Source organism: Pyrgilauda ruficollis, unplaced genomic scaffold (assembly GCF_017590135.1).
Source record: "Pyrgilauda ruficollis isolate IOZ18807 unplaced genomic scaffold, ASM1759013v1 scaffold33, whole genome shotgun sequence".
Classification (NCBI taxonomy): domain Eukaryota; kingdom Metazoa; phylum Chordata; class Aves; order Passeriformes; family Passeridae; genus Pyrgilauda; species Pyrgilauda ruficollis.
The window spans coordinates 3,245,342-3,273,063 of NW_024524711.1; the positions used below are offsets into that span (position 1 = coordinate 3,245,342).

Genomic DNA, 27,722 nt, shown 5'->3' on the forward strand with positions numbered 1-27,722 from the left:
TTGTAAAGATGAATGTCTGAACTGTTTTGAAATTCTAAAAAGAGAGTAACAGCTTTCTTGTTTTCAAATCTACCTCTCCTTTGCATACAGTAAGTTAACATTTACTCAGTGAGGATATAAGGAAAAATAAGTAAAGGGACAGGTAGTCCATGCAGTAGATGACAGCAAGACACACAACTAGCAAACCTTACTCACTAACCCCATTGGCTCAAGGCAAGTGTGTCTCATATAAATTTCAGAATTAAGATTATGTCAATACCATCCTCCTTGCTCTGAATGCCTGGTCTCTAATTAAATCATTAGTCCCCCTCCACACACCCTACCTCGCCTTACTCCATGCCCAAATGAATGGGTGCTCAGAGAGTGAATCAATACTGTGTAACACAGGCACTCTTGGTGGCTTTGCTGATTCAGTTGCTTCTGCTGTTGTAAGAGGTAGGAAATAAGGTGGGGGATTGGGAAGTGTTAGTCTTGAGTTATCGTCACATTACGGGTGGCTACCAAGAAGCACTAAACAAACAGGAGACTACAATTAGAAAACACTGATTAATTTGCATCCTAGCTATTTACCTCTTAAAATTTCCAGGCACGAAGTTAAGAAGCCACCAAGCAGATTTTTAAAATAAGTAATATTTCAGTCAAAGTTGTATTAGTAAAATATACGTTAGATATTGGGTTTGTGCTTATCTCCACTTTTAATCCCTCCTGTCCCAAGTCAATCCTGCCCTTATAACACGGGTGTTACTGCTGACTCTCTGAAATACAACATATCATTATTTTAATCCTGCTACAGGAGCTTTCACATCAGCATGTAAGCATCCACCCTCAGTAATTAGCTAAACAGTCCCCCAGACATGAGAACTCCACTCACCAGAGCTTCCACTCTGTGCCAACACGGCAGCCTCTCTTCTGCAGCCATTCTGTCTCTCAACCAAGTTTTCTCCTCACACAATGACTTCTGTATCTCCTAAAGCTATTTGTACTCATTCCCTCTTCCAATGGCCATTCGTGGCTAGCTGCAATGGTGGCTGACTCTGTCCTCATCCCTACAGACATTCCACACTTCATGTCCTCAATATCCTCACAGAAGATGCTCTTGGGAGTGAAAAGCAAAGGAAAAAAAAAACTTGTTGTTCCCAGGAAAGAAGTTATCTCTTGAGTGCTAGAAGAGAAATATCACTTGCCTCCTGCAGTGACTCAAATTGAGGAGAAATAGAATAAATAACAGGACAGGGATTATTTTTTTCCCCTTCAAAAACCGGTCAGGAATCAATGAGAAATTTATATCCTGTCATTATGGCACAGAATCCAGTTTAAACTAAAATTTTTACCTATAAAAATAAAGACTAAAACTGAAAATAGTATTAGGAAAAAAATAAAGGCTTCACATATCACAAAACAAACCAGAAGAGTGATAAATAAAAAACTCCTCCATCCCAGCTCAAAGCTTGCAGAAAACAAATCAAGAAGAGATTACAGAAAAACCACAGGTTTCCTCTGTGCTGGTTGGTAAATTAAAATGCCAGTGAGTGTTTCTGGGCACTGGAATACAATCATCTGTACTGTATATGATTAATTTTAGAACAGCCCTTGTGCAATTTTTGCTCAGGCCAATAGGTAATAATTTTCAAATATGATTTGGGAACCACCATAGGCCAAGGACTATACTCAGTTGGCCATCTGTATATGGCCACCCCATAGGGAAAGCTGAAAAAAAGCTTCCTTGACAGCTTATAAATGAGCCCAGAGAAATCCTGGAAAATAGTATGAATGTTGGTCATTCAGTGTGTCAGTACTAGCAAATAGTCTCCGGCACATAAAATTTCCTATGATAGATACAGCCATACAGATGCAGCCAAAAACCAGTGGTACAGTCTAGCTAAGGTTGCTCAAGATAGGCACACCACCTGACCCCACAAGGACAAAGCAACAAAGAGAAAAGGAATACGGAGCTTCTCGGTAAGTTGGATGGATTTTTCTAGATAAGACATTTATCAGAATTGAGTTTCCAGCATCTTCAGAGATGTGAGGGAGCAGGTCCCAAAGGCTCACTCAGCTGCCAGGAAATAAGTCATCCACAGAGACCTGCACAGAGCATTATTCTCTCCCAAAACTTCATAGCTGCTCAGCTGAAATAATTCAATACCTTCAAAGAAATGACAAAGTATTCATATCATGAATTAGGCTATTTTTAGACTGTCCTAATTTAATTTACTTCAGTAAGAAAAGGTTGAATCAGCAGATACCATCACAATGACCTAGAAGAACCTAATGGCAGAGTTTTTATATGGCTTTGATTGGGCAGCTTCATTTATGTAATAGTTTGGTCTTTGTCTTTTCCCTGTTCTGCCATACAGACACAGGCCTCTACCAGTTCTCTGGAAGGAACACAATATCCATGGTATTCACACAGCCATGGCAATGCCAGAACTGCACCCCAGCTCATTTTGATTTGCCATCAGAGAAGCGGCAGGGGTGGGACAAAGAGGATGAGGAAGAGAGAGTGGCTGCCCAGCCACCCAGAGCACTGTGTCCCAGCACAGACCTAGCCAGTCACTCCACTCCCCTTATATTCCCCTAACTGCCCCTGGCTCTTCACCTGGCTGCCAGGAGAAAGATCATTTCGAGGGAAAGAAATGCTGTGAAGGAAGAGACAATGCTAAAATCTAATTTTCTATGGGCTTTTCATACCCTACCAAGATTATTCAGCTTCCTGTCAGTCCATGAAGTGAGAGTGTACAGCCTGCTAAGCATCTTTCTGAGCCAAAAAGTAGATTAAGAACTTGGAAACAGCCTTGGTATATATCTGAAGGAAATATAACTCTCAGAACAATTTGAAAATAATCCTCAATTTTGTAAGACAGTCAACAGCACAGATCTGTACAAACTCAGTATACAAACAGGCAGTTCCTCCCTGGAGTCATAGTTGACAACTGCAGACACAGGAAATTATCTTAGAAACGAAAAAGAAAAAAAACCTATAAAAGACCTATAATCATCACATGTATGATTGGAAAAGAGCTATGTGTGATAAAAAGAGCTTTGAGCTAACATAAAAATTTAGCAAGTTTTTATGTTTAGCAAGAACTTTAGCAAGAACATGTAAAAATGTCTATGCTGAGGCAAAATTACTTCCAGCAAGCAAATGCTATCCGATGCAGTAAGCATCTGAAAAAAAGAAGTCTAAGAGTTGCCAGGTCTGTGGACAATGACCAGAAGATACTGATTTTGCACATTAGTAACTCTTGATACAGAATAAACAATAATATTTGTCATGGCAAGCATGCCATGGACTAAAAAATGGTACAATCATGACACAACGGTCATAGGCTCACCTTACAGAAAGCTTAAAGTACCAAACATTTCAAGCAAAACAAAACCAAACCACCAAAACAACAACAACAAAAACAAACAAAAAAAACCCAAAAACAAAACAAAACAATAAAAAACACACACACACACAAAAAAAACCACACAAAAAAACCCACCAAAAAACCAAAACCCTAAACCCACCATTCCAGCAAGGAGCAAAATATTCTTAACTGAATAGAAAAGACAACATGAGGGAAGAAAATGGAGTGATAGTGGTTTAGGCTGTAAATAGTTTCACAGAACTCTTCAGAGGTTTCCCTCAAGACTTCCATAGTTGGTCACTTCTGGACCTTAAACAGGAAATCCAGAAGGGAATGATTTCAGAAATGTTTATTTCAGATGAATTTGAATTAAATCTCATGGAGCACAATGTAATTTGACATTTAAAAAGTGATGGCATCAGCAGTAGGATCAAGGAAATCTTGCTCGTCTCAGGGTTTGTGTCTTGTGATCAACTTCAGGGCTGCAATCAGATTGTTTTCCCCATGGTTAAGGCATTTATAAAAACCATTTGTTGTCATGTGGATTCTCTTCTGGTTAGTAAAACATATGAACCCATGAATGCCTCTTATACAGGATTTCTCTCAGGACTTTCTTTCTTCACTAAGTGGGGAATATTTTCAACAAACTCAATAAAAATCTTAAATAACAGAAGCATCAGGTAGCTTAAGCACGGACACAGTCTAATAAGGTTAACCTGACACAATGTTGTTTAAAATTATTAGAATTGTCTACTTTTTATTGAAAGGTCTGTAAAAAAAATCAGTAACTTGATATGATTTCATTCTTAGGATTAACACTCACCACATTTATGACATGAAGCCTGGCATGTTTGAAGTGTACATTTGAAGAGATCCAGGAGAAATCCCAAATGCTGACAGATGAAGGATATAATGATTTGGATGAAACTTAAAAAGTGATAACATGTTGGTTAAGCCCCCCTGAATTTACCAACAAAGAAAATTCCAGAAACCATCCAGTGCCCAAGAGCAACACAATAAAACTGCTGCAACATGAAGCTGTATTTTGGGAATCAGAAAACCCAGTCTCTGATTATCCTAAATTTGTTACTCCACAGCTTTTTCCCAGCTATAAACTACAAGCAAATCATCAAATAAAGTAATTATGACAATTATTGCATCAAGACGTTGTCTGAGTACACAGAGCATCCACATAATGTCATTTCTGAAAATCAGCATGAAAGTGTTAAGAATTATGACTTTTTTTTTTAAATAAATGAGCATAAATAGGTCACTTGTAACTTTATGGTAATAGAATTAAAAGACAACAAGAATATCAACAAACATAGATTTTTATATATAAAAGTGTTGTTTATTGTAAGGAAACTTTAAATATAACCAACAATATTGAAAATATCATGACTGGCATTTATGGCCTTGATTGTAGTTTACTGCCATACAAGTAATTTCTAGCATTTTTCTTAATCACATCAAGCCAGTGCAAAATATAGGTAGCTTTTAGAGATTAAGCATACAGAATGACAAGAGTGTAGATCTTGGTTACCTGATATTTCCTTCTAGTATAACAGGCTTCTCTTTTTCCCATAAATCAAAAGTACAAAGGCAAGTTATCATATGTGCAATTATTCATACCAGGTTTCTAAGTTTAAAAAAAATTACATTTGTAAATTTTGTTCAGATTGTATTTTTTTAGAAATCTGATTTATAATTTATACCATACTATATGATATAAATTATATATTGTTATCATATTATATAATCATAATTTCATATACATGTATGATTATATTAATTGTCAGAACATATCACTAACTGTAGCATAATGATTACATCAACATACACAAATATATGGCATTAGAAAAGTCATTATCTAAGAAGGAAAGATGGTGTAATTCAGGTGTTTGAATCAGGGCACAAGCAGCCTTCCTACTCCTCTTGCAGTGTCATTTTGGCAGAGCTGCCCATCACACACTGGCTGTCCATGAACATCAACAGACAGGTCAGTAAGCAGGACTGAAACTGGACTGTGTCTGAAATTTCCAGTCACAGACCCTTGTAAGCAATGAGCCCTGTGCTCATAATGAAGATGATACTCTCTCTCCTCAGTCTCAGAAGGTATCCCATGCTATTATGGCTGAACACATTATTTCATGATGACCTACAGGTTTTTGAAAGCAAGACATGTTAGCTTTAACAATGACAGATGTGTGCAAAGCTTTGGAAGTACTGATCTTTCAAATTAAAAATATTTTTGCACTTCCTGTTAAGATTTTCAAGGACAAGCTTAGTTTAGCATGGCTTTTGATATCAATCACTTCAGTAATTGACTCTGACCTTTGATAGCTGAGATTAGACTGCAGGAAGAGAGATATACAGAGATCATTTCACTTGAAACAGATTTAACAATAAAAAAGGTGAGATCTAAAAAAAATTAACTAGAGAATAAGCATAAATAGAGAAGACAATGCATAAATATAAAATAAGGGAGAAGGAAAACAATATAGGTTATGTATGATTAGGTAGAACATGACAATGACCCATGCCTTTGCTTTAAAAGCATTAAGGTTAATTTGTCAGCTGTCCTCACTCATGTACAGAATTCATATAACTAATAAAAAATGCAGTTTATTGCAAAAATATGCAAGTCCTCTAAATTGCATAAGATATTACAATGTCGTGCTGAAACATGACATATTAAACAAAGAGGACTTTAAAACAATTACGAAATGTTAAAAACCAGATTTGGGTCATGAGCGTTACACAAAACGCATTGTCATGCTTTATCTTATGATTAATCTTGTGGTTCACTACATCTGTGATAAATGCAACATAAAATTATGACAACTGTAATAGTCAAAAAGTAATATCTACTGTATATCTTCTGTAGTAATACATATAAACACTTTGTGTGCACTAATACTTTCAACATATCACATTCAAACTAACAGTCTTTCCAGAAAAGATGTAACCTTTTTGAAGAACAGAAACTGGTTTAACAAGTTCATCACATGTGGGGTTTTTTTAAAAAAATTATTCTTCAAGGAAATGCTGTGTTAAAGGACTTGATTTTCAAAGGTGCTGTGCTGCCACAGGCCGTCCTTCTTTCAGATAGAACCCTCAATACTGATCACTTTTAAAAATCAAGCCCTCAATTTATTGAATTGCTATTTTCTTTACTAGTATTTCCACTGTCATAATTAAAAAAAAACCCCAAAAAACAACAAAACAAACAAAAACAAAAGAACCACCCAACCAAAAGCAAACAAAACAAAAAAACCCCAATCCCATTCTTAAAATCACAGAAAATGCTTGGCATCTATAGGAAGAGAGACAATTTTTCAGTGGACTAACCACTACTGTGCTATATTCTCACAACAGATCTTGTTGCTCCAATGTTTAGTTCATGCACTGGTGTCAGCAATGTCCATGTTTGTTCCAAACAGAGCAACTAGCTGCTCTTCATAGTTCGCAATGTTTCTTTTCAGAATTTCCATACAAGGTCCCAAAAGCCTTTCAAATGCCTGCACATCCATAACTAAAAAGGATAAAAAGGGAGAGAAAGAGAAAGAATATTATGTGCTCATCAGTAACAGGCACTCATGCTGGTATTTATGATATTCCAGTGTAACAACAGATAGTACTGAGGCATATTCATTGTTCACACAGGAGGGAAATGCTTACCTTAGCAAGACCAAGATCAGCCAACACACTGCTGTCTTGAAACTTCAAAAATAAACTTGAACATTTTCTGTTCCTTATTTTGAAAATATTTTCATATTAAGATATATGTTACCCAATAGCTTGTGAAGAAGTATGAAGGGGCCTGGATTCCTTCACAAAATAAAGTTTTAAGAGTCATGATATTTCAAAAAGCCACAACATTAAGTGTTGTTGTTGGCTGTATCTGGGCTCTAACAGTCTATTTCCTTGCTCTTTTTACATGCTTCCACCCAAAGTGAAAATGTAATGAATACTTATTTTTGCAGCAAAAAGTTGACTGTAATTCACACACAATGTCAGTGCACAGCTAACCAGAATATTTACTTTATCTTATCACATAATGTGATTCTTCATAGTTCCAGCCAATAGGCCAGGGAGGAAACTTCATACACTTTCAACCTGCTGGCCAATAATCTCTTGTCTCCTGAGAAATGTTCAAGATCTCTGCTGTTTGGGAAGTGACAGTGCTTTGTTATTCAGCCATAATGGATAATAACATTCTTCCTGACCACTGCCTGTTATTCTTTCCCATCTGTCCTATTTTTGATCTCTGTTGCCTGATGATTTCTGTGTGTTTTGAGTTAGGAATTTTAAAAAACAGAGAAACTTTTTGGTTACTTGGTCATCAAATCGTTATGCAGGAATGCCAAATCTATCTTTGCAGTTTACAGTTTTGCCATAGTTAGGAGCTTAACATCAGACCATGAAAAGCAATGGATGTGAAAGGTTGTGTACGAGCACAACTCCTACAGTCTTCACTCTTCCTGTGCCTGAGACTACAGTGTGATGGGGATGACTACATTAACAGCTGATGAAGACAAAAGAATTTTTTAAGAGCTTAAGTCATGGGGATAAAAAGGCACAGGATTTTTAACAGAATTATTTCTTAGATGAGTCAGTCTACTGAGAAAAGAAATACCTCACCTTTCTGCAGAGTATTAGACATTTATCTGATGGCTATAAGCAGTTTGCAGCAATACTCTGTACTGTCCTAAAAGAATTTTTACTTCCGTACAATCAGAGAAGTATTGGAGAAATTGTGTGTAATAGTATTTATAAATTTTAAGTGATTTTTGCAGATAAATAACACAAATAGTAATGCACAATAATAGGTGATTACTGAAACAGCCTTAAATCTTGTATTCTGGTGAAAGACAGAGCTACAATAGATACAAACAAATAGATTAAATATCATTTTATGTTAGATATAAAATGGTATTGACTAATACCTAAACATTTGACAGTGCCGAGAGCAAATGCAGAAGCAGCTCGGGGTTTGTTAGTTACAAGAGCGAGTTCTCCAAAATACTGTCCTCTTGAGCATCGAGCTATTTCCACTGCTCCATTCTCTTCTAGATCTTGTTTACCCTGAAATATCATGTAAAGAAAGAGAGAGAAAGAAAGAGTATTAGAGGAGAGATTTGCCAAACTCAGGATTTCATAAGCAAAGTTAGTAACAATGGTAAAAAAAAAAAAGGTTGTTGTTTTATGGATGTTTACCTTCCTTGTCATTATAATCCTTACTTCTCCAGATTCCACAATAAAGAAAGAATCAGCCAAGTCACCCTGCACAAGAAGAAAAAGAAAGTGAGTAAAAAAAAAATTTAAATTTCCCTTTTAGTTTCATGGTGACATCAAAATATTTGCAACCAGGGCCTCGAAGCTCCTCTTTTTGATACCTGTGGCTAAAGAAGCCACTTTTAATTTGAAAACCATATTCTAGACACATAACAATCAAAACATCTCTACAGAACTAACAGCAAGGCCTTTTCATGAAAAGACATAGCTGACTGTGCCTTACACAAAAAGCAGAGAAAACCAATGTTGTGGAAGACTTTAAGGATCCTCACTACCATTTATCCATTTCTGTGTCCCTCCCAAATTATTTCCCTTAGCAAGTTTCCAGTATTAGAAGCCTCCAGGGGCTATGTGATACCCACTAATTATCCTGGGCAGGACAGTCACAGTTGCCTATTCTGAAGAGATTACTTTTGTCGTCGTGAAAAGTTGACCATATTTTAACAACAAGACCAAGATGAGTCTTCAGTGCTCCTCCTTGGAAACTTATCAAGTTTGAATTTCTAAGTGTACTAAAAATGTTGACTCTTTTATTTATACCAACAAAGAGGATTGTTCTTGAAAGTATCATAAGTGAAAAGTGAGCTTTTGAAACAAAATAACCATCTATTACATTTAAGATTCATTGATTTTGTTTCTGTGAGAAAGAAAAACAGGGTTTAAAAGTATGCATTGTCTAAAAATAACATGATTACTGTTACCTATGATGAAAGAAAAACTAAAACTAGGCAGAAACTGTACCTGAGCAATGATTTGTTCTCCATCTTTGTACACTTTGGTACCAATCACATCAACCACTTTTAAACGCTCAGACATCTTCATTTAAAAAAAAAAGAAAAGGTAAGAAATATTTGGTTAACATTATGATAGTATATATTTTGAAAGCCCTTTCTTTCTGGGAATCTTTGCACAGAATAGTGTATCTTTATTTTCCTGTTTTGTTTACCATTAAAAAAAAACCCTGCTGAATAGTGTTCCAGAGGCTATATTACAGTTTTAACAGCTATTATGATCAGCTTCCATTTTTGCTAGAAGCCTTCAAAAATTATGTTCAGAAAAGCATGCATGTAAAAATGTATGTAAAAATATAGCTGATAAATGAAAAAATGTTTAAATTCCCCAAGTCATTGTTTAATTTTGTTGGCTACTATCTGGTAAAACTAAGCTTTAGGAAACTGAAAGTAAAGTTAATTTATGTTTTAAAACACAATATGAACAACAATAATTTATTCTAAATTTTAAAAAATAAAATGTAGTCTTTCTCTGAAACAAAAGTGTGCAAACTTCTATTGTGGAGATACTTTGAATGCCAAATTTAAAGTCTTAAAGAGCTGAATCTTATCAGGTACATTATTTTACATTAAAATAATGTAATAGAAATCTTACTTCTAAAGATTTAAGGAATGGCAATGACTCAATAAAACTTTCATACATTCTTCTCTTTTTGGCATTATTCTTTACAATGATTCTTCGGAATGTTACCCTATCCTGTAAACACAAAGAGAAAAAGAGAGTTAATTAACTGAAAATATGTGCTAGAAAATCCTTTAGAACTGGCTGTATATGACCAAATGACCCAATTTTAGTCACTCAGTGTAGCTGTCAGCTGAGCTGGCTGGTCTCTCCCTACTGTCAGTTGAGAAAGATTCCTCTAGAGGTCAATCAGGAGCTCCTAAAGTTAACCTGACAATCGCTAGGAAAATCCCTGCAGGGTGCATACGGAGCTCACCTACAGAGGGTGCAGTTTACAGCAGTGAACACTGAGTGGGCAATTTAGGATATTTAAGAAATCCTCAATATTGAAATGTTTAATTTACAAAGTTTATTCATCACCCTGAGGTCCCACACAAATTGATATGTACTCAAAGAGGCTTTTAGGGTTTTGTAAAAACTAAAATACATGAGTCTGGGTGTTAGGTCACAGTCCACTTTTGCTGTTTCAGCAGAACAAGGCTCACTGCTGCCCTGAAGAGCCAACTGGACATTCCTTAAGATTTGGCCATGTAAGTGAGCCAGACAGACAGAAAAACTACACATATGGTGCTTTTTTTCTCTGAACTTTGTGAGGCTGTGCCCTGGTGACAAGCAGAGGGAAAATGCACTCAAGCCTTCACTGCCACGGGGCATTTACTGGCCAACACAACCCAATTTAATTTACAGCCATTCTTACAGTGCCCTAAACAATCCCAGAAGTCAGATGGATTAAGCTGGTGAATAACCACGTTTCATTTCAGTCCTGGGATCAGTCATTAGATCAATATGTAAGTCTTGAAGATGATGGCCAGCTCAGCTTACTTTTGGGATAAACTCATTACTCTTGTCAAAGATCCAGGTAGTATAACACTAGTAAATAACCTCATATTGGAATTTTACTCTGTAAACAAAGGCATTTCCAGTAAAGGCATGAGAGAAAAATTATTATGCAATTATCAGTGGTTTTCAAATTGGGAAATTGCAATTAAAATAAAATTAAACAAAATTATATTAAAAAAAACCCAACAGTGTTTTATTAAACCTCATATTTTCATCTGTGGATAGATATGTAGAACTGTGTTGGGATTTCTCAGGATTTCTAGAATTAAACTTTCTGAAATGATATATATATTTTTTTTTGTTTTTTTCAATGCTGATACGGCATGCCAGTAAAATCTATATAAAATACAATTTTTTTAAAAAAATAGCTTAAAATAAGTACTCTACTTACCAAACCCCAGATGGAACCAGGAGAGGTAGCTATAATTGTAGCTGCTCTGGGTGTATTGTACATTAAGGCCAACTCACCAAAACATCCTCGGTTATCATAGGTTCCAACACACCTCCCAACACCATCACATTTTACATAAATATCATATGTTCCTCTGTTAATAAAATATATAAGTACAGTGAGTAGAATCCAGCCTTGGCTTTGCTAAGTAGCCTCTTACTATAAAGCATTTGAAATACATATTTGCTCGCTTAAATGGTGTTAAACACCTTGTAAAGACATCTCAATGACTTCTATAAATAATAAAAGTGGTCCCTCTTTAAAGGGAAGGAGAGGGTTATTCATTTTTACATTAACTCCGTTTAAAAATAGAATGGATGTACAGTGATCTATTTATTACCAGAACTTATTAAAAATTAAAATCTTACTTAGAATCTGGTTCTTAATTTCATTTTAACCACACTAGATACAAATGTCAAGTCTTTGCAAAAATTGCTATGGTAGGAGCACTGAAATAATTATATAAGTTACTTAATATTTTAAATATTTTAGAGTAGTAATTCCTAATGAAGCAACCGAGATGCAGGAAACAGAAGGAATCTATCTGAAAAGCAACATAAAACCATGAAATAAATATATGCATTTTTCTAATATATTGTGTATTTGTTCTCTCCATCATTAATTTAATAACTTTTTTTTTTTTTTTGCTTTGGGAATGCAGTAAAATCTGGTACAAATTTGCCAAGCCCATTGATGCTGTGCCATCATTTTCCTCTGTGCTGAATATTTTTATGGTGTGCATTGATATATCATGTGCATGTAAAGCAAAAATCTGTGCAGTTATTTCATTGATAAGGGACACAGAGATGATGCCCTACACCTAAAAATTGCAAGGCTGAGAGCATATTGTAAAGTCCCCTGCAGCCTTTTGGACAAGAGATGACAAAACTGTAACTTCACAAGGCTGAAAAATATTGTCTTTCCAGCACAGAATCTGGACATGCTTTTAGGATAATCTAATTTAATATTTCAGTTAGAAGGGACCTAAAACAATTGTTTTGTTCACCTACCTGACTACTTCAGGGCTACCCAAAAGTGAAATAATTTTATTAATAGAATTGTCCCCAACACCCTTAAACACTGACAGGCTTGGGGCATCATCCTCTAGGAAGCCTTTTCCAGTGCTTGACCACTCAGGTAAAGAAATGGTTCCTAAAGTCAAATCTGAACCTCTCCTGGCACAGCTTTGAACCTTTCCCATGAGTCCTGTCACTGAATACCAAGTGAAAAGCTGGAATATAAGCATTAAATACAAGTTCACAGAATGCAGACTTTTCTCAATGGATTTTGCACAGCACTTTGTGCTATAATAAGACACACAATTCACCTGTCAATGACGTAGAAGTTGTCACCATCATCCCCTTGATCAATTACGTGTTCCCCTCCTTCAACCATCTTTTCAAACATTGCATCTAACACCTGAGACATCTGTTCCTGTTTAAAATAACACAAAGACAAGAAATTATCATCTGTTCTACAATTTTACTCTTTGAATTAACTAACTGGCCAGCTTCCCAATATGCAGATAAAAGATGATAATGGTGGAAAATATTCATGCTACAGAAATGTGTGGATCAATAATAGAAAGACAGTTCTATTTAGTATTCAGTGTTAGCTCTTCCTCTTCCAGTGTTCAGAGCACAGCTCCCCACTTGTCACTGCAAATGATAAAATAGATCTCCTTTGCAACATAAATATCCAAACATAAATTTGGATGCTCATGACCATCCAAAAACAGAATTTCACCCTTCACAACTGAGCAATGTTATACCCTTGCAAAAAAACCCTTGTACACATTATTCTAAATCATGCATTTACCTGATTTTGTCCTTAGAACTTCCTTACAGAATTTAGTTTCAAAATGATTGGGAAGTATTTTGAAAGTCTGAGTTACACAATTCCTGCAGAATGTCAGCCAGATGTAACCATAAAGGTCTGCAGTGCTTTGGCTGAGTAAGTAAATGCTGGATTTTTTGGAAAGTAGGAATTTACACATGGCTACAAAACTAGTTTGTTGACAGAGAAATGCTAAAAGACTCACAAAATATGATCATTTGAATTACGACTGTATAATAACAAAAAAAAAACCACCCACTAATTACTTAATTTGTCTTATATGATGTAAATTTGACTATTCACATCTAAGAAACCCAAACATAGCTCATTGTGGATTAAGAATCATAAAAAGTTAACTTAAAATTTTAAATTTTATTTTTGGTTTATCCTGCAATATGCCTAAAATTCTATACTCCTTGAAACTTATTAAGCATGTATCATACTGGAACAAGCAGATCTAGTGAAAACCATGGTAAAAAAAGCCTCTAGATATGCATTTTGCAATGGCTCCATTCACAGCATTTCCAGCCACTGAAAGAAGGATGGCATTTGCCTTTCCAAAGAACACCAGTCTAAGTCAGTCCTTTAGAGTCCTTCTGCAGCCCATGGACAGAGATAACCATTCAAGATAGCTCAGAATCATTCTCCAGAGATTTCCCTTTCTTTCCTGTGACGATAGAGAGATCTACTGTAACTCCCAGTTACACACATTTTTTAGACAGATAAATTAGTTGTAATGAATTCCATCCTTATGCTGCTGAATTTTTTACTTACTGAAAGCTTTTAAAAATACCAGCGGTACCATGTTATCCAAACCTTCTTGAAAAATGGGAGCTAAATACAAATTTTCCTTCACAGAGTTGGCTGTGTGTGGGCACAAAGAACAACACAATGGCAGTATCCATCCTTAGTACAGCTGATCATGGTGAAGCACAGGGAGACATCCTGCAGCCCTCCTAGGCCAGCAAAGAATCATTTAACTGTGTCTCTACCTAGAACCTTTGTTAGTATAGACAGGTATGTGTTTGAAAAAAGATGGATCATATCAGTGAATGTGTTATAGCTCATTTCAAGAGAGAAAAGTGTGAGTGGGTGCCATTGGAAGAGACTGAAAATTATGTACAGGAGTTGCCTTTTAAAAACTTCCATGCTTGAATGAATAGGTGATATTACTTCATTCTTTTCAGTCCTCTCTATGTAAACAAAAAGAAATTCCTACAGAATCTGTAAAACTGACCTAACATCAGCTTGTCTAAGGCAATTGAAGCAGCACCTTCCCTTCCTCTGGCTTTACATCTGAGTTGGCAAAGTGGCTCGCCAGCCAACAGTCCTGGTCTGCCTTTTGAAACAAGTGAGAACAGGCAGAATGCTCCTCACTTCATGGGAGGCTAGAGGCCATGTTACCATCTAGGTGCAAGCCATGCAAGAAAAATGTATTATATGTGCATCAAACCCCAGAACTTAAAATACTTTCAAGATATCTTGGGAAAAAAGATTAAACCAAAAAGATGATTATTTCCTGTAATGGAGGAGTCATACATATAATTAAAATCTTTATTCAGTGTGCTTCATCTTGGATTTCTGGTTAAAACATTTTCAACGTATAACTATGAATCAAGCTCACCAAACCACTATTTTTCCAGTATGTAAATATACATTTTTTAATGCAGCAGAGTAGAATTCACAAATCCAATTCCCTTTTACAAATGCTTAAAATACTTTAAGATATTTAATACATCTGAGAGCAGTCTATTAATTGCTGAAGCATTGCACATTTATTTTAATTTCCTAAATAAACTGCAACTAACTTAAAGACAAGTGGTCCCTTTTCTAAAATTTTCCACTTTAAGTTAAGACAGAGTGGACTGCAATAACCAAAAAGCAAAAACCAGGAACGTGCTTTTTGCTTTCACCATGAGAATTACATAAACTTGCTTGACCAGTTTGCTCTGTGTGAATCCTCTGGAATCTCTGCCAGACTGAGGCTCAATTTATTGGCACCCTCTGTTGATATTTTGAAAAGATAAAGATAAGCAATTTTAAAATTAAAAAGCAGATCTGTTTCATAAACAGAATTAATTCTAGTATTTTGTAAAATGGTGCAGTCTAAATGCTCTTCTTCCTTAAATCTGTTCTACCTTCAAAAATACATGCAAAATGAAATCAGGATGAAGGGGTTTTTTTGTGACTGACTGGCGTGTAGTTCCCTGTCTCATATGACTTGTAAAAACATTAGAGTATTATCATGTGAACAAAGCAAATTCACAGTTCTTCTGTTGTTCCTGAGTTCATAAAATGAGCCTCAGTTAAAATGGCATCCTGCTGGCCACCTTGTCCTCACTTCGTGCAATTTGAAATATCAACAAAATAATATTCAATATTCAATGATATTAAGAAGTCAATGAAGCAGACAATACAAGAAAAGGAAGGGGGCTGGGTGTGGGGAGGGGGAGAGAGGTAGAAAATGTTAGCAAAACACAGGCAAGGAAACCATGGGAAGAAAAGGACTTCTTAAATCAACAACTCTGAACCTTGTAGAGCAAGATAAATTACAGAATTCATGTCTACACCTCTCCACATTTGTTTTTCAAAACAAAACCATGCAGATGTTCTCCAGGAGAACTCTGATAAAAATGTTAGCAGCAATATTGATCCAATTCAAAATATTTAGTTCCTTGTGTTATATCCACTTATAAACTAATGAAGAGGCATTCATTTCTTCACTATCAAAGACTCTAATTTGTATTTCAATGTACAATCAATATCTTTAAGCAATAGTATTTTCCTTGAGAATATACCTTAACCTTCATCCACACAGTTACATGCTAAATCAGTACTCTGCCTCTCAAATATCATGCACATGCCCATCAGTCAGGCTCAGTAACACAGTTCATACTTTGTAACTACCCCTAGTGCCACAACTACACCTCTTTTCAACACTCCAGGGATGGTGACCCAAACATTTTCCTGAGCAGTCTCTTCCAATGCTTGATAACACTTTCAGTGAAGAAATTTTTCCTAATATTCAATCTGAACCTCCCCTAGGTCAATTTGAGACCATTTCCTCTGGTCCTGTTACCTGGGAGAAAAGACAACACCCACCTGCTCACAGCCTCCTGTCAGGCAGTACAAGAGTGACAAGGTCTCCCCTGAGCCCCCTTTTCTCCAGGTTGAACCCCCCCCAGCTCCCTCAGCTGCTCCTCAAAGGAATTGTGCTCCAGACCCTTCCCCAGCTCCACTGCCCTTCTCTGGAAGGGCACCTCAATGTCACCCACCACCTTTGTGTCATCTAAGAGGGCAGAGTATTAACATGTTCAGGTGTTCTGGGCTCAGTTATATCTATTATACACATATGTTATATATGTATAAATGTTTATATATATATGTACATATGGAGGGTGAGGAGTGGGATGTATATTCCCATTAATTGCTCCAAAATCTGTAGTTTTAATTCTTCACCAAAATTCTTAAGAACCTGAGAGCAGCATGAGATTCTTCTGTTAGTGGTTTCAAGGACTGATTAGGCCTTAAATATAAGATTCCACTATTCATAAAACAGTTACATTATGTTCTCTTTCATCTTCCTTCAAGTTAATCTATTCTAATTGATTAATCAATATTTGTGCTCTCTTATACTAATTCTCCAGGTACATAAGTGGCAATGTGCCCAGAAATTGCTTTTGCATATTTGTGAACAATATGTATAATTCATTACTTTTTAGAAAAGGGTCAAGACCTATTTTATATATTCTGTACAAGCATTAGCAGGGCAAAGCTCTCCAATATTAAACTTCTCTGATAGAGAATAGATGATCTAACACTGCTTGTGAATTTTTGCCAAAGAAAGGATTCAGACTTTAAGTGCAAGGGCACAGCTCAGCTTTGATGGTATCAGCCCCTTGAGCCAGCCTCTTGCTCCAATAAAAGGCTCATCAGGTTTTTTTACTGCTGCCCTATGGGCCGTAATTTCCAAACTAAATAGCCTGTTGTTAATCACCCCAGCACATTTTCCTCTTAAGAGACAAAACCAAAAGAACAACTCTGAATTGTATTGTAAAAAGTAAGGCTTCCTTGGCCAGTAGATGAGCTGCTGCTGCTGTTCTTCCTGGTGATAAAACAATTGTTAGGCTGAACAGAGAGAAATTTCAGTGATAGCAACTTCAGGCTTGTTCTCTGTAAGGGCTGAAGACATTTGGTCATCATCTTGTTTTCTCCTTGCTGGCTTACAAAAAGTGAAAGTGGAAATGAAAGAGAGCAGCTTCAGAACCCACTGTAATAACCTCCAGCACCTGGAGCACAAAGGAGGGTGCAGGCAGAGTAACCAGTCTGGCACATCATGGCAATCCTGGGAACAAAACAGTATTATAGCTTGTGGCAAGGCAGGCAGGCAACTGAGAAGGACAATAAACAATACTCTAAGAGGAAGAGGTTTTCCTGGGAAGAAGAACAGGAAGAGATACGTTAGAAGAGGAATGAGTTAATCTAATACAGCAAAGGAAGAAGAAAACAAACATCTGAATAGACCCGTCTCCTGATTCTTTCCTGATCTGGTCCTCTAAAAAGTAACCAAGCACCTCTGCAAAACCTTCCCTGATCTTGTTGCAAATGCATGTTTCAATTCATATTTTTCTCTTGAAGTAATTTTTCCAAAACTGTAATATGCTATGAAAAACTGATATTGAGTGACAGCAACTAGATGGCAAATGATTAAGCCCCAAGAAAGTCAAAAATTGCTAAAATGTCAATTATTTAAAAGTATTTTTTATTTAAATGAGTTAACTAAGGAATACATTGCTGAACTCACATTCACTGACCAGTCACATCCTCATCAGTCTACAAAGTTAAAAAAAGTTTCCATAAAATTCGAGTAACTTCGCACACTTTAGACTAAAGAGTTGGCCTTTAAAACATAATAATGTTGCTCACGGAAATGTATGAGAACTGGTGTTTCTTTACATTATTATATTTTTAATCGCAGACAATATGTGAAATATTGATATTTACAAATATCAATATGTACAAATATATATACAAATATCAATATTTACAAATATCAATGTGCAAATTTACCCATCTGTTATTTAAAAACTACTATAGTTAAACGAGGGCTCAACACAGTGTTGTGTATGTATAGCAAGTCCTAAGTTGTCTCAAAGTCTGAAGGTTATCTTTTTCTCCTCTCTCATTTAGCCTTACATTCAAATTATTCTGCTGGGGTTTAAGTTTATGTGATGGCTCTTGTAATTTCAAATGGCCTCTTTAATTAGCACGCTGAGTACAGAACTGTAAGTCACTCCCAACTACTGCAACTTCTCCTTTGGCTTTAGTGATAGTCTTATCTTATCCTTCCATTGAAATTAAAATACAGTGTGTGAAGGTGGGATAAAGTGTTAAGAAAAGGTGGACTTCATTGAGCATCATGTACTGAATGCAATTCTGATCACGCTGTAAGACACGTTATTCTGTATTTGAAAATGGTATTTGACACCCTCTAAAAGGCCATGGGGAAAAGCCTTTAACCCTTTACATTGTCTGTTCCCCTCTAAGAGACCTTTGAAATGGTGACTTTCATACACAGATCTAGAGCAGAAAGAAGCTGAAGTTCAATACAAGGAAAAAAACAACCAAAAACCACAACAGTGGTAGCGAGAGATGCTATCAATACAAAGATTAACTTTGTTCCAGAGACTTGAGCTTTAGCAGCAGAAGATATTATCTCTCCTCAAGATGAATAAGGTTTTTGCTAACCACTCTGTAAACTGCAGCATCTCTCATGGAGAGGCAGAGGTGAGGAGGAGAGCTGGCACAGAAATTTTTAATTACTGCAACTACACTGGCAGAGCCCTTGAGTCGCTGCTCAGAAGCAGAACAAGGAGGAGTGGGAGAAGTTCCCCAGGGACTACAGATCCTGGCTCCACAGAAAGAACAAGCCAGATTTAAGAAGGCTATATTTTAATATCTTTGCTTCCTTCAGAGCTCAGTAGTTTTCCAGTGTTTTTATGAATAAAAATATTGTAATGGAAAACTCTTTTACAAAAATTATCTTATTCAACTTTCCAGAATGCTGCCTGTAAAGCATTTCAAGCAGGAGCAAGTGTTCTTAATCCATTGGACAATCTGAGCAAAAGGAGGTGAACAAGACTTGGGAGATCCCCAGAGCACATATTGAGGCTTTGGATTGCAGACCTCAAAGGGAGAACTCAGCTGAGAAATCTTCTGCTAAACACCTGGAACAGACTGTGGGAACTATTAGCTATTACAAGTAACTGATTCAAAAGAAGGATTGAAAAAAATAGTTCAAAACTAAAAAAATAGTACCAAGACAGCAAGCACAGTCCTGAGAAGAGCTTCATAAACAGAGGAAATAATCCCTCAGTATTCCTTGGAAGAATTAATCCTTGGAGAAAGCCCATCAGGTGCCCACACAGGAGCAGTTTAATGCTCTATGTCTACACAACATTACAATATAGCCAACAGACCCCTATCCTGCAGACCAAGTGGCTGATGACTATTGAGACAGAAGATCTAGCTCTTGCTGTAATGCAAAGCAGATCCCATCCAGAGGACTGATGCTGTAAGCACTATTATCATCACAGCAGCTTCTAGGAGCACACAATAATCCATCGTGTTGCAGGGCTCATAAGAGAGAAATGCTCAGAGCTTAACCAAGAGGGGTCTGCCAAAATGCCACTGGCAGGCTAATGTAATGATGGTCCAGCCAAGTGGAAGCCAGGACACACTAACAATAAAGAAAATATATAATAAAGCAGTTTCATATCCAGAGCAGATGCCCACAAATGACTTTGATTCCCTGAAGCTATTCAGAAGAATAATTGAGGAGCAGAAGGGTAAATGAGTACATGGCTTTAGCTTGAACAAGTGCAGTGGAACAGCTGATTAAGTACCTATTAAACAGACAGCATGAGGGAGTTAGGAAACCTTCTGTGTCAGGATCCCCACTGTCCCAAGAAGGCACAGGTAAGAGCACCCATGTTGAGACTTGATGCCCTTCCATAACAGTAACTCCAGGCTTCTGCTAAGCTGGGGCTCTGTGGCTCACTGCTCCTCAGGGCTTCTAGGGGAACAGTACCCAGGGTCAGGGTTCAGTCTTTGTACAGACAGAAGCAGGAGCTGGAAACCTGCAGCACAAATTAATGTGCATTTTCTGTAATAGCACCTGACTTCCAAACTGAGCTGCAGGCTGGTCCTTCCATTAGCTCCCTCTTGAACCAAATTTTAAACTTTCTGTTCTCATACTTAAAAATCTACATAATTGTTTCTCTTTCCCCTATGATCTCTCCCTTGACAGCACTGAATCAAATCTCTTGAGAAAGCATTTGGGATGCTATGAGTCATCCCAACCTCAGTATGCATGTTTTGATTGATACACTCACCTTTTCCCTAAAAAAATCCTGTGTGCTTTTTTGGTAGCATTATCACCTTTGTCTGATCCAGATCATTCATTCAGTGCATTTAGGCTTTCTTAAAAGCTCATAGTTGTGTTTACATGAAACAGAATGAAATTATTTGTGTGGAAGAAAATTACCTGAAGCTTTTTTATGGTATCTACATTAAGCACAATAATAATGTAAACACATTACTGGTACATTTTTCTTTCCCTCTATTTCGTGATTCACTTGTTCAGTTATATCCATAGCTGAACTGAAGGCTTTGGGGGTAATTTTCTGTTTTGATGGAGCACTCAGCACTATTTGATGCTAAAAAGTAACTAACAGAAAAAACCTACACATTCCAGTTAACTTATGTGTTTATAGACATCAGTATACAGGCAAATTTAAAATAAGAATACACAATAATTAATAAAATTAATGTATCAATTTTTATGAATACACAGATTCATATTAATGTATTTCAACATTATCACTTGTGGAAGTAAACAAAAGACTCTATACGTGGCATATCAGCTTAAAAAAATGGCATTTCTTGAATTTATTACATGGTCAAGAAAGCATACTGAAGAGGCTACAAAAGTCAAATCTGTAAATTTCTGTTCCAAAGCTCAAAAGAAACAATTCTTAGCAGCACTGCTAAATGCTGTTCATTACCAAGAATTTCTTACCGGGTCTAGGTTCTTAAAAAGAAGGATGTCCTTGCACGCCTCCTGCAGTCTGTTCCTTTGATCATCTGTTTTGGGGTGAATAATCTGAGGGATATAATACAAAAGCTCTTAGAGTGATTAGCATAGAGTAGCACTAGCTGAAGGACTGAGCTAATTCAACTAAGCATTTTACACAATATTTTGGCCATGATTCATAACTCTCTCATTTCAAAACCTTCAGGATTTGAATAAACACTCAATGATGAAATGGTATCACCATAGCATGCTATATTTCAGCTCACAAGATCTTTACATCTGTGGAATCCAGTTCATTTCCGCAAGCCATTCTGGACACCTTTATCTACACTACTGCTACATAAGCATTACCAATCTCCAATTATATTTGGGGCATGCATGTTTTATAAAAAGCACCACTGTTACATTCAGCTATTTGCCATGACTACTTCCTAAAGAATATTGTGTGAAATAGTATCTGTGTTAAATTTATATCAGAAGTTTCACAGAGTAATGAACACATTTGACACTATCTGAGTGAGCCAGAGATTTACTAAATTACCAGTGTCTGGTTCATCTGAGTATCAATCAAGTTGTTCAACTCATATTCTTCCAAAGATATGCTATGTATAGATGTAATACTATAGGGTAACCTTTTGGACAGTGTTACAAGCCAGAAAATTAGGTAGAATATAAACAATTAACATTCTCTTGAAACTCATACTATTTCATCTTAAAAGCTAAGTATGATACAAATAAAAGAAATAAATACAGTTCATTATTTTTCACATTGTACCTTGAAAAATTTTAGCAATTTTACAATTTAACTTTTTTCTGCCTTTTGAAAAAGGAAACTACTGCAAGATTATGATGACACCAAGTAAGAGTTTTCAGAAGCAGGTGCTCTCCAGGTAAATATAATTGCACAAAAATGTTTCCTTAACCATGGACCATGGGTTTAGTAATTAAGAATAATACATCAAGTCCTACATGGGTGACTATTACAGAGAACTTTTAAATGTTCCTTTAACACAAACTCCCAGGAGATTACTAAAGTATATTATAATAACAATGTTTTTGCTAAGAAATGGTAAAGCTGTTACATTTTTCCTCCTAAATTTAATGCCTGAGAATTGAAAAAGTGTTTGACTCTAAGCATGAAGTACCCTAGATTCTGCATCGTCCTCTTCCTCATCAGGATTGTAAGCTTCTGCACACACTGAAATAAAAGAAAAAGCATAATCTTAATTCCAATTACAGTAGTGTTCCACAAGATTTACAGAACAGAAAATGCATTGTGTGGCACAGCAATAATACACAGTAATGTAAAACAATCATACTGCTGAGAGAGTCCAGAGCAAGTCAGCTCCAAACTGCAGATGAAACAAAGATGATAGACTTTTGTATCATTTTTGGATATGCTTGCCCTATTTTGAAACACTGCTAATATACTTACCAATTTCTCACCTTTTTCTAAGTATCTCATCTTATGGTCAGGATTTTTTTTTTCAATGTCTAAATTAATTCTTTCTTTTATAATTTAAACTACCAATACAGGATGCAGATATTAGATCATTCCCCTCATCTGTGTAGGTTCAAGGTGGTTTAGGGTGTGTTTCTTTGGATGGTTGGTTGGTTGGCTCAAGGTGCTTTGTTGGGGTTTTTCACATACTTGAAAACTTTTTTTTCCTACCTACCCTTTACTTTGAAGGCTAAATAATTATGGTTCTTCATTTTTTTTCCTTACAAGTCCTGTTTTTTAGCTCTCTAACTATCTGTATTGCCATTCCCTGAAATCCCTCTAATTAGCTATATCCTTATTGAAATGTGATGCTCAAACTGGTCCCAGTATTTGAACCGAGCAGAGTACTGATGAATACTCCTTACATTTTACAGGCTATATGTCTTTTTAATCCATCCATGCCTTCTTCACAATACCTTGACTATGTGTATTCATGTAATATTTATGACATATATCATTTTCAAAACCCACTGCTTAACCATCTGCCCTGGCCCTGTCTATGGCTATTCTGCCCAAGTACAGTGCCATATCCTTACACCTGCTAAATATTATTTTATTTTCAAAGCCATTTCAAGATCATTTTCAATTCTAATCCTGTTCTCTGGCATCCTTCCAATTCATTCTCAACTTCGTGACAACTACAAATTTAATAAGCATATTCTCTAAAACGTAATCCAGATTATTGCTGAAAAAAACATATTAGTGTCTAAAATAAACTCTTGTGGAAGACAGGAGTGAAACAGCAGTAGCTGCTTGGAGTTTACCTTATCCAACCAGTTGTGCAACTATATCCCATGCAACTTGCATATAAATACTGCTTGATGTTCCCTAGCTTGTTTATAGGGGACTCTTGTAAGACAGCATTCAGAAGTTTCTTAAAATTAAAATGTAGGGCATCTGCTCCTTTTCTTTTATCCACAAATTTTAATCTCTTGTTACAGGGTATTAGATAGTTCCAACAAATCCATGCTGATTGCCGTTTGTTCCTTTCCTCCAGGAAATTCCAGGAATTTACAAAATTAATATTTGTCTGTAATTTTTCTAGGAACAAAAATGATCTGCAAATCTGTGGCACGACTCTTCTACCCATAGCTCCTGCCTCCTTTTAAGGATGTGTTTTTCTATTTTTCTGGAATTTTTTTTCACACGAATTTTTCTTCTTCAGATTCTCAATGGTAACTGCTAACAGGGCTGATACTAATTTAGAAAATTCTTCCAGTTTCCAAGTATAGCAAATCTGAGGCACAGCTAACCTGGGAACGCCTAACACATGAAGTACTGTCTGATTTGTCCTTTCTCTGTTCTAGGCTGTTTTCCATATACTCAAAATAACACTAGTGAAGACCAGTGTGCTTCTGTTAATCAGTAGAGCAACACTTTCCTTGAACATGCTCCGACTAAAAATATACTTCCAGAACCATTTCTGTTACTCCTCATGTAATTATTGTACACAATCTTTTCTTGTACACAATTTTTGGTCTTGGCTTCTTTTATGTATTTTGGCTTGGTTTCTTTCTCTGCATCTTTTGCTATTCTTTTGTATTTGTTCTAAATAATCCAAACTAGTTCTACGTGGTACGTGGTTCCTTCTTGTGCTTGACATAAATGAGCTTCTAATATTTTAGACAGATTTATTTTACTATGCTTTTTGTCCTCCTGCTGTGCTGTCTCAATTTGCATTTTTCCTTTTTATAATTTTTCTTTGGGGAACAAACAATTCTTTAACTTCTTTTCTCGAGACTTCTTTACAAAGAGATGTTATGCCCACTGTCCTCTCATGTTCCCTTGAAACCTGTTGTTCTAATTCTTTTAGCTCTTTCCCTTCCTGAAATCTGTGAGTCCTGATATTGCAGGGTAATTCTCACTCAACCTGCCTTTTCTCTCCCAATTCTTTAACAGTTTCTCCCATAGAGTTGGTATGAAATATAATAGCTCCCCCTTTAAATTACTTTTCCCACCGTCTCAAAATTTGGTTGCAAGTCCATGGCAAAGCACATTGGTATTCTCCTTCATTGGCTTCCAGCAGGTGACTGTTTATTAAAATCACTCATTTTCACCATCACCTGTACCCTGACAATAAAAATCCCCAACTACCTGAGCTGTTTGGTGGTCTGTGCAATGCCTGCAGAACAATGGAGTCCATGAGCTTTTTTATATTATTATTATTATTCATAGAGTATCTGTATGTCCAACTCCCTCTGCAGCTGGATCACAGCACAAATATCTGAACCAAAATATAGAACAGCCTCTTCCTCCTCCCTGTCCTCCCACCACATCTTTGCTATGCCAGTTCAATCACAGTGTTGCTCATGGATTAACATTTGGTGTCCTCTTGTTTGTTCCCCATACTTCCTATGTTATTATACAAACAGCTTATGAACTAGTAACCAGGCAGACCCATCAACCTCATTACCACATCCAATTAAAAAGTTTTCATGGGAAAGTACATCATGGCACATATTAAGCAAAGTCTTGGTCCCCCCTGTATGAGGTTCTCAACTAGAATCTCAATTTTATAAAACCTGGCATCTTCAAAAACCTAAAGAAATTTGACACAAGTCCCTCTGGAACTCAGTGAGATTCCTGTCCTGTTTACTGGAAACTGGATTTGGTCCCAAATAATTACAAATGCCCACAAAAGGAAGTCTGCAATCTCTTGAACAACTATAATATTTTAATTCTACATAAACAAAATGTTCCTAACCACTGCTTAATGGTACTACAGTTACTACAGTCTTGTCAGAAATAAACTTCAGGGGATTTTATTTAAGGAGCAACAATAATAACGTGCCAAGTAAGCCCCATATAACCCATGGTAATGTAAATCCCTCTTTTGTTTCAGCTGTGCCCTAGTGCACGTATGTGGATGTGGGAGCCAACAATCTGTGTCACAGTGCAGTGTGCTGCTGGGAGTATGGAGTGTGCTTCAACCTGAGCTTCAGGTACCTCCTGTCCTTACCTCTAGGTAAAAAGAGTAAAACCAATCAGGAATTTCACTTAATAGCTTTGATACTGTTTTGCCAGAACTGACAGGTCTCAGAGGGCCTAGCTGAACATTTAACAGTCTTCCAGAACACATAAAAGAAACTGAATTTTTCCCATGCATGCACATCCTGAATCACCTTATGTCCCTTTCACATAAGCAGGATCAGTCCAGAAACAGAATATGTTCCTGAGGTATTTATTCTGGGTCAGCTTGTGTCTCTGCATAACATCACTCTTCTCTGCTAGATATGCATTTCAGTCAGTCTCAGTAGCTACTGTCAGTAGGTTCCTTCATTAAATATTTCTTGTTTATCAGTGGTTATGATCAAAATATTTAAGAACTGCAGTTTCTCCTGACTAGTGCCCATGGGCTCAAATTCTAAATGGATTTATTCTTATCATCTATGATAAGAAACTTTTCTGGTTTCAAATCTGTACTTATTTTGCCTTCATTTGGGTCACAAAGAAAATACCAATGCTGTGAATCTGCTGTTTTAAATATAAAATTTCCTTTCCTTTATTTCTTATTTCAGTAACACATTCATTTCTAAGTGCATACCACTAGATGTCTCATGGAAAAACTTGATACATTTTATTTTGCTTCTTAAAATACCATTTCTGACATTACTGTGGTTCACTGGATTTTATTACATGAATAATGTTTAGCAAACAAGAATCACCCAAAACTGAGATGCCTTTTACACAGCCATGCATCACCTGCCCAAGTCATCTGGATTCCAGTTACAGTCAATGGAGAGAAACAGGCACTTTTACTAAATTGATTCTTCTGACCTGTATTACATGCCAGACTAAAATGAGATTAATTAAAAAGATGGTTTAGGCAATTCCTATCCCTTTTGAGATGAGTCCTAGTAGTTATGACAAGCTGCAAGACAGGTTTCCCCATTCTCCATTTAGTATGTATTTCCTGGAAAACAAAGGAATTCATCTGATGATGATGATGATGATGACAGGCTGCTCATGCAATAGCATCCCTCTGTATTCATTTCATGCGTTCCAAGGAGAGAGTCTGTGGTCCTCATCTCTTTTGCCTAAGGCATCATGACCATGACTAATGACTGGCACCACAGACATTAATTATTCTGAATGACTGCACACTGCTGGTGGCTGAAATACTCATAGCGTTCAATATTTTATTTTTTTAACCTCTCTAGCTCATTCCACATCCCAGCAGTACTCAGTACATGCTACTTTACCATGCTCAGATGCTCTGCCATGTTTTGCTATGTGCCACTGCTGAATGCAATATTCACACCATTGCTCAAAAAGCAGTCCTACTACTATTCTTAGGGACATATTTCAACCCACACATAATTGTGGCATTAAAAAATTGTGGTGCAAACACTGTACATCTCCACTGGTTGCTAAGCTCAACTAAGTGCAATTAATTTTTTGTTTCAGTTTTTCCAGTAGAGGGTTATGTTTCACATAAAATTTCCCAAGATGGACACAAATACCAACAAACCCAAATACATTCAAGACAAAGAAAAATGAACTGTCAAAAGACAGTGTATTATGAAAATACATATGCATTGAAATATGTGCACTACTCTAGATGGATTGCTTTGTCAGCAAGACAGAGGTAAACTTTGATAATTTCTAACTCATCACTCCTAGTAAAGTAGATTTTCTAGTTTTCACCTGGTTAATATGCTTGATATTCAAAATCAGCAGTACAGTCACTGCAGCCACAAATGAGTTCTAAAATTAAAATTAACATACAGTTGGCAATTGTAACATCAGAAAACATGTTAGTCACGCTCTCTCGTTCCCCTGATGCAACAGGAAATGAAGCTATCAATAAAGAAATCAGTGAAAATTCATACATAATCACCGAATAATGTATTTTACTCCAAACATGGCAGGGAA

General features: G+C 36.4%; 1 protein-coding gene across 1 annotated transcript in view; it reads right to left on the reverse strand.

The window, feature by feature from the left end:
- Nucleotides 1-4,682: 4,682 nt before the first annotated feature.
- PRKAR2B (protein kinase cAMP-dependent type II regulatory subunit beta) overlaps nt 4,683-27,722 on the reverse strand; it is a 75,367-nt gene continuing 52,327 nt past the window's right edge. Inside the window, exons 3-11 of the mRNA XM_041474683.1 lie at nt 22,492-22,544; nt 21,332-21,415; nt 12,743-12,849; nt 11,356-11,509; nt 10,038-10,139; nt 9,393-9,467; nt 8,574-8,639; nt 8,303-8,441; nt 4,683-6,888 (exon numbers count right to left, since the gene is read on the reverse strand). Of these exons, the coding sequence (XP_041330617.1) occupies nt 6,755-6,888; nt 8,303-8,441; nt 8,574-8,639; nt 9,393-9,467; nt 10,038-10,139; nt 11,356-11,509; nt 12,743-12,849; nt 21,332-21,415; nt 22,492-22,544 (914 nt within the window). The 3' untranslated portion in view covers nt 4,683-6,754. The remainder of the gene's footprint in view (nt 6,889-8,302; nt 8,442-8,573; nt 8,640-9,392; nt 9,468-10,037; nt 10,140-11,355; nt 11,510-12,742; nt 12,850-21,331; nt 21,416-22,491; nt 22,545-27,722) is intronic.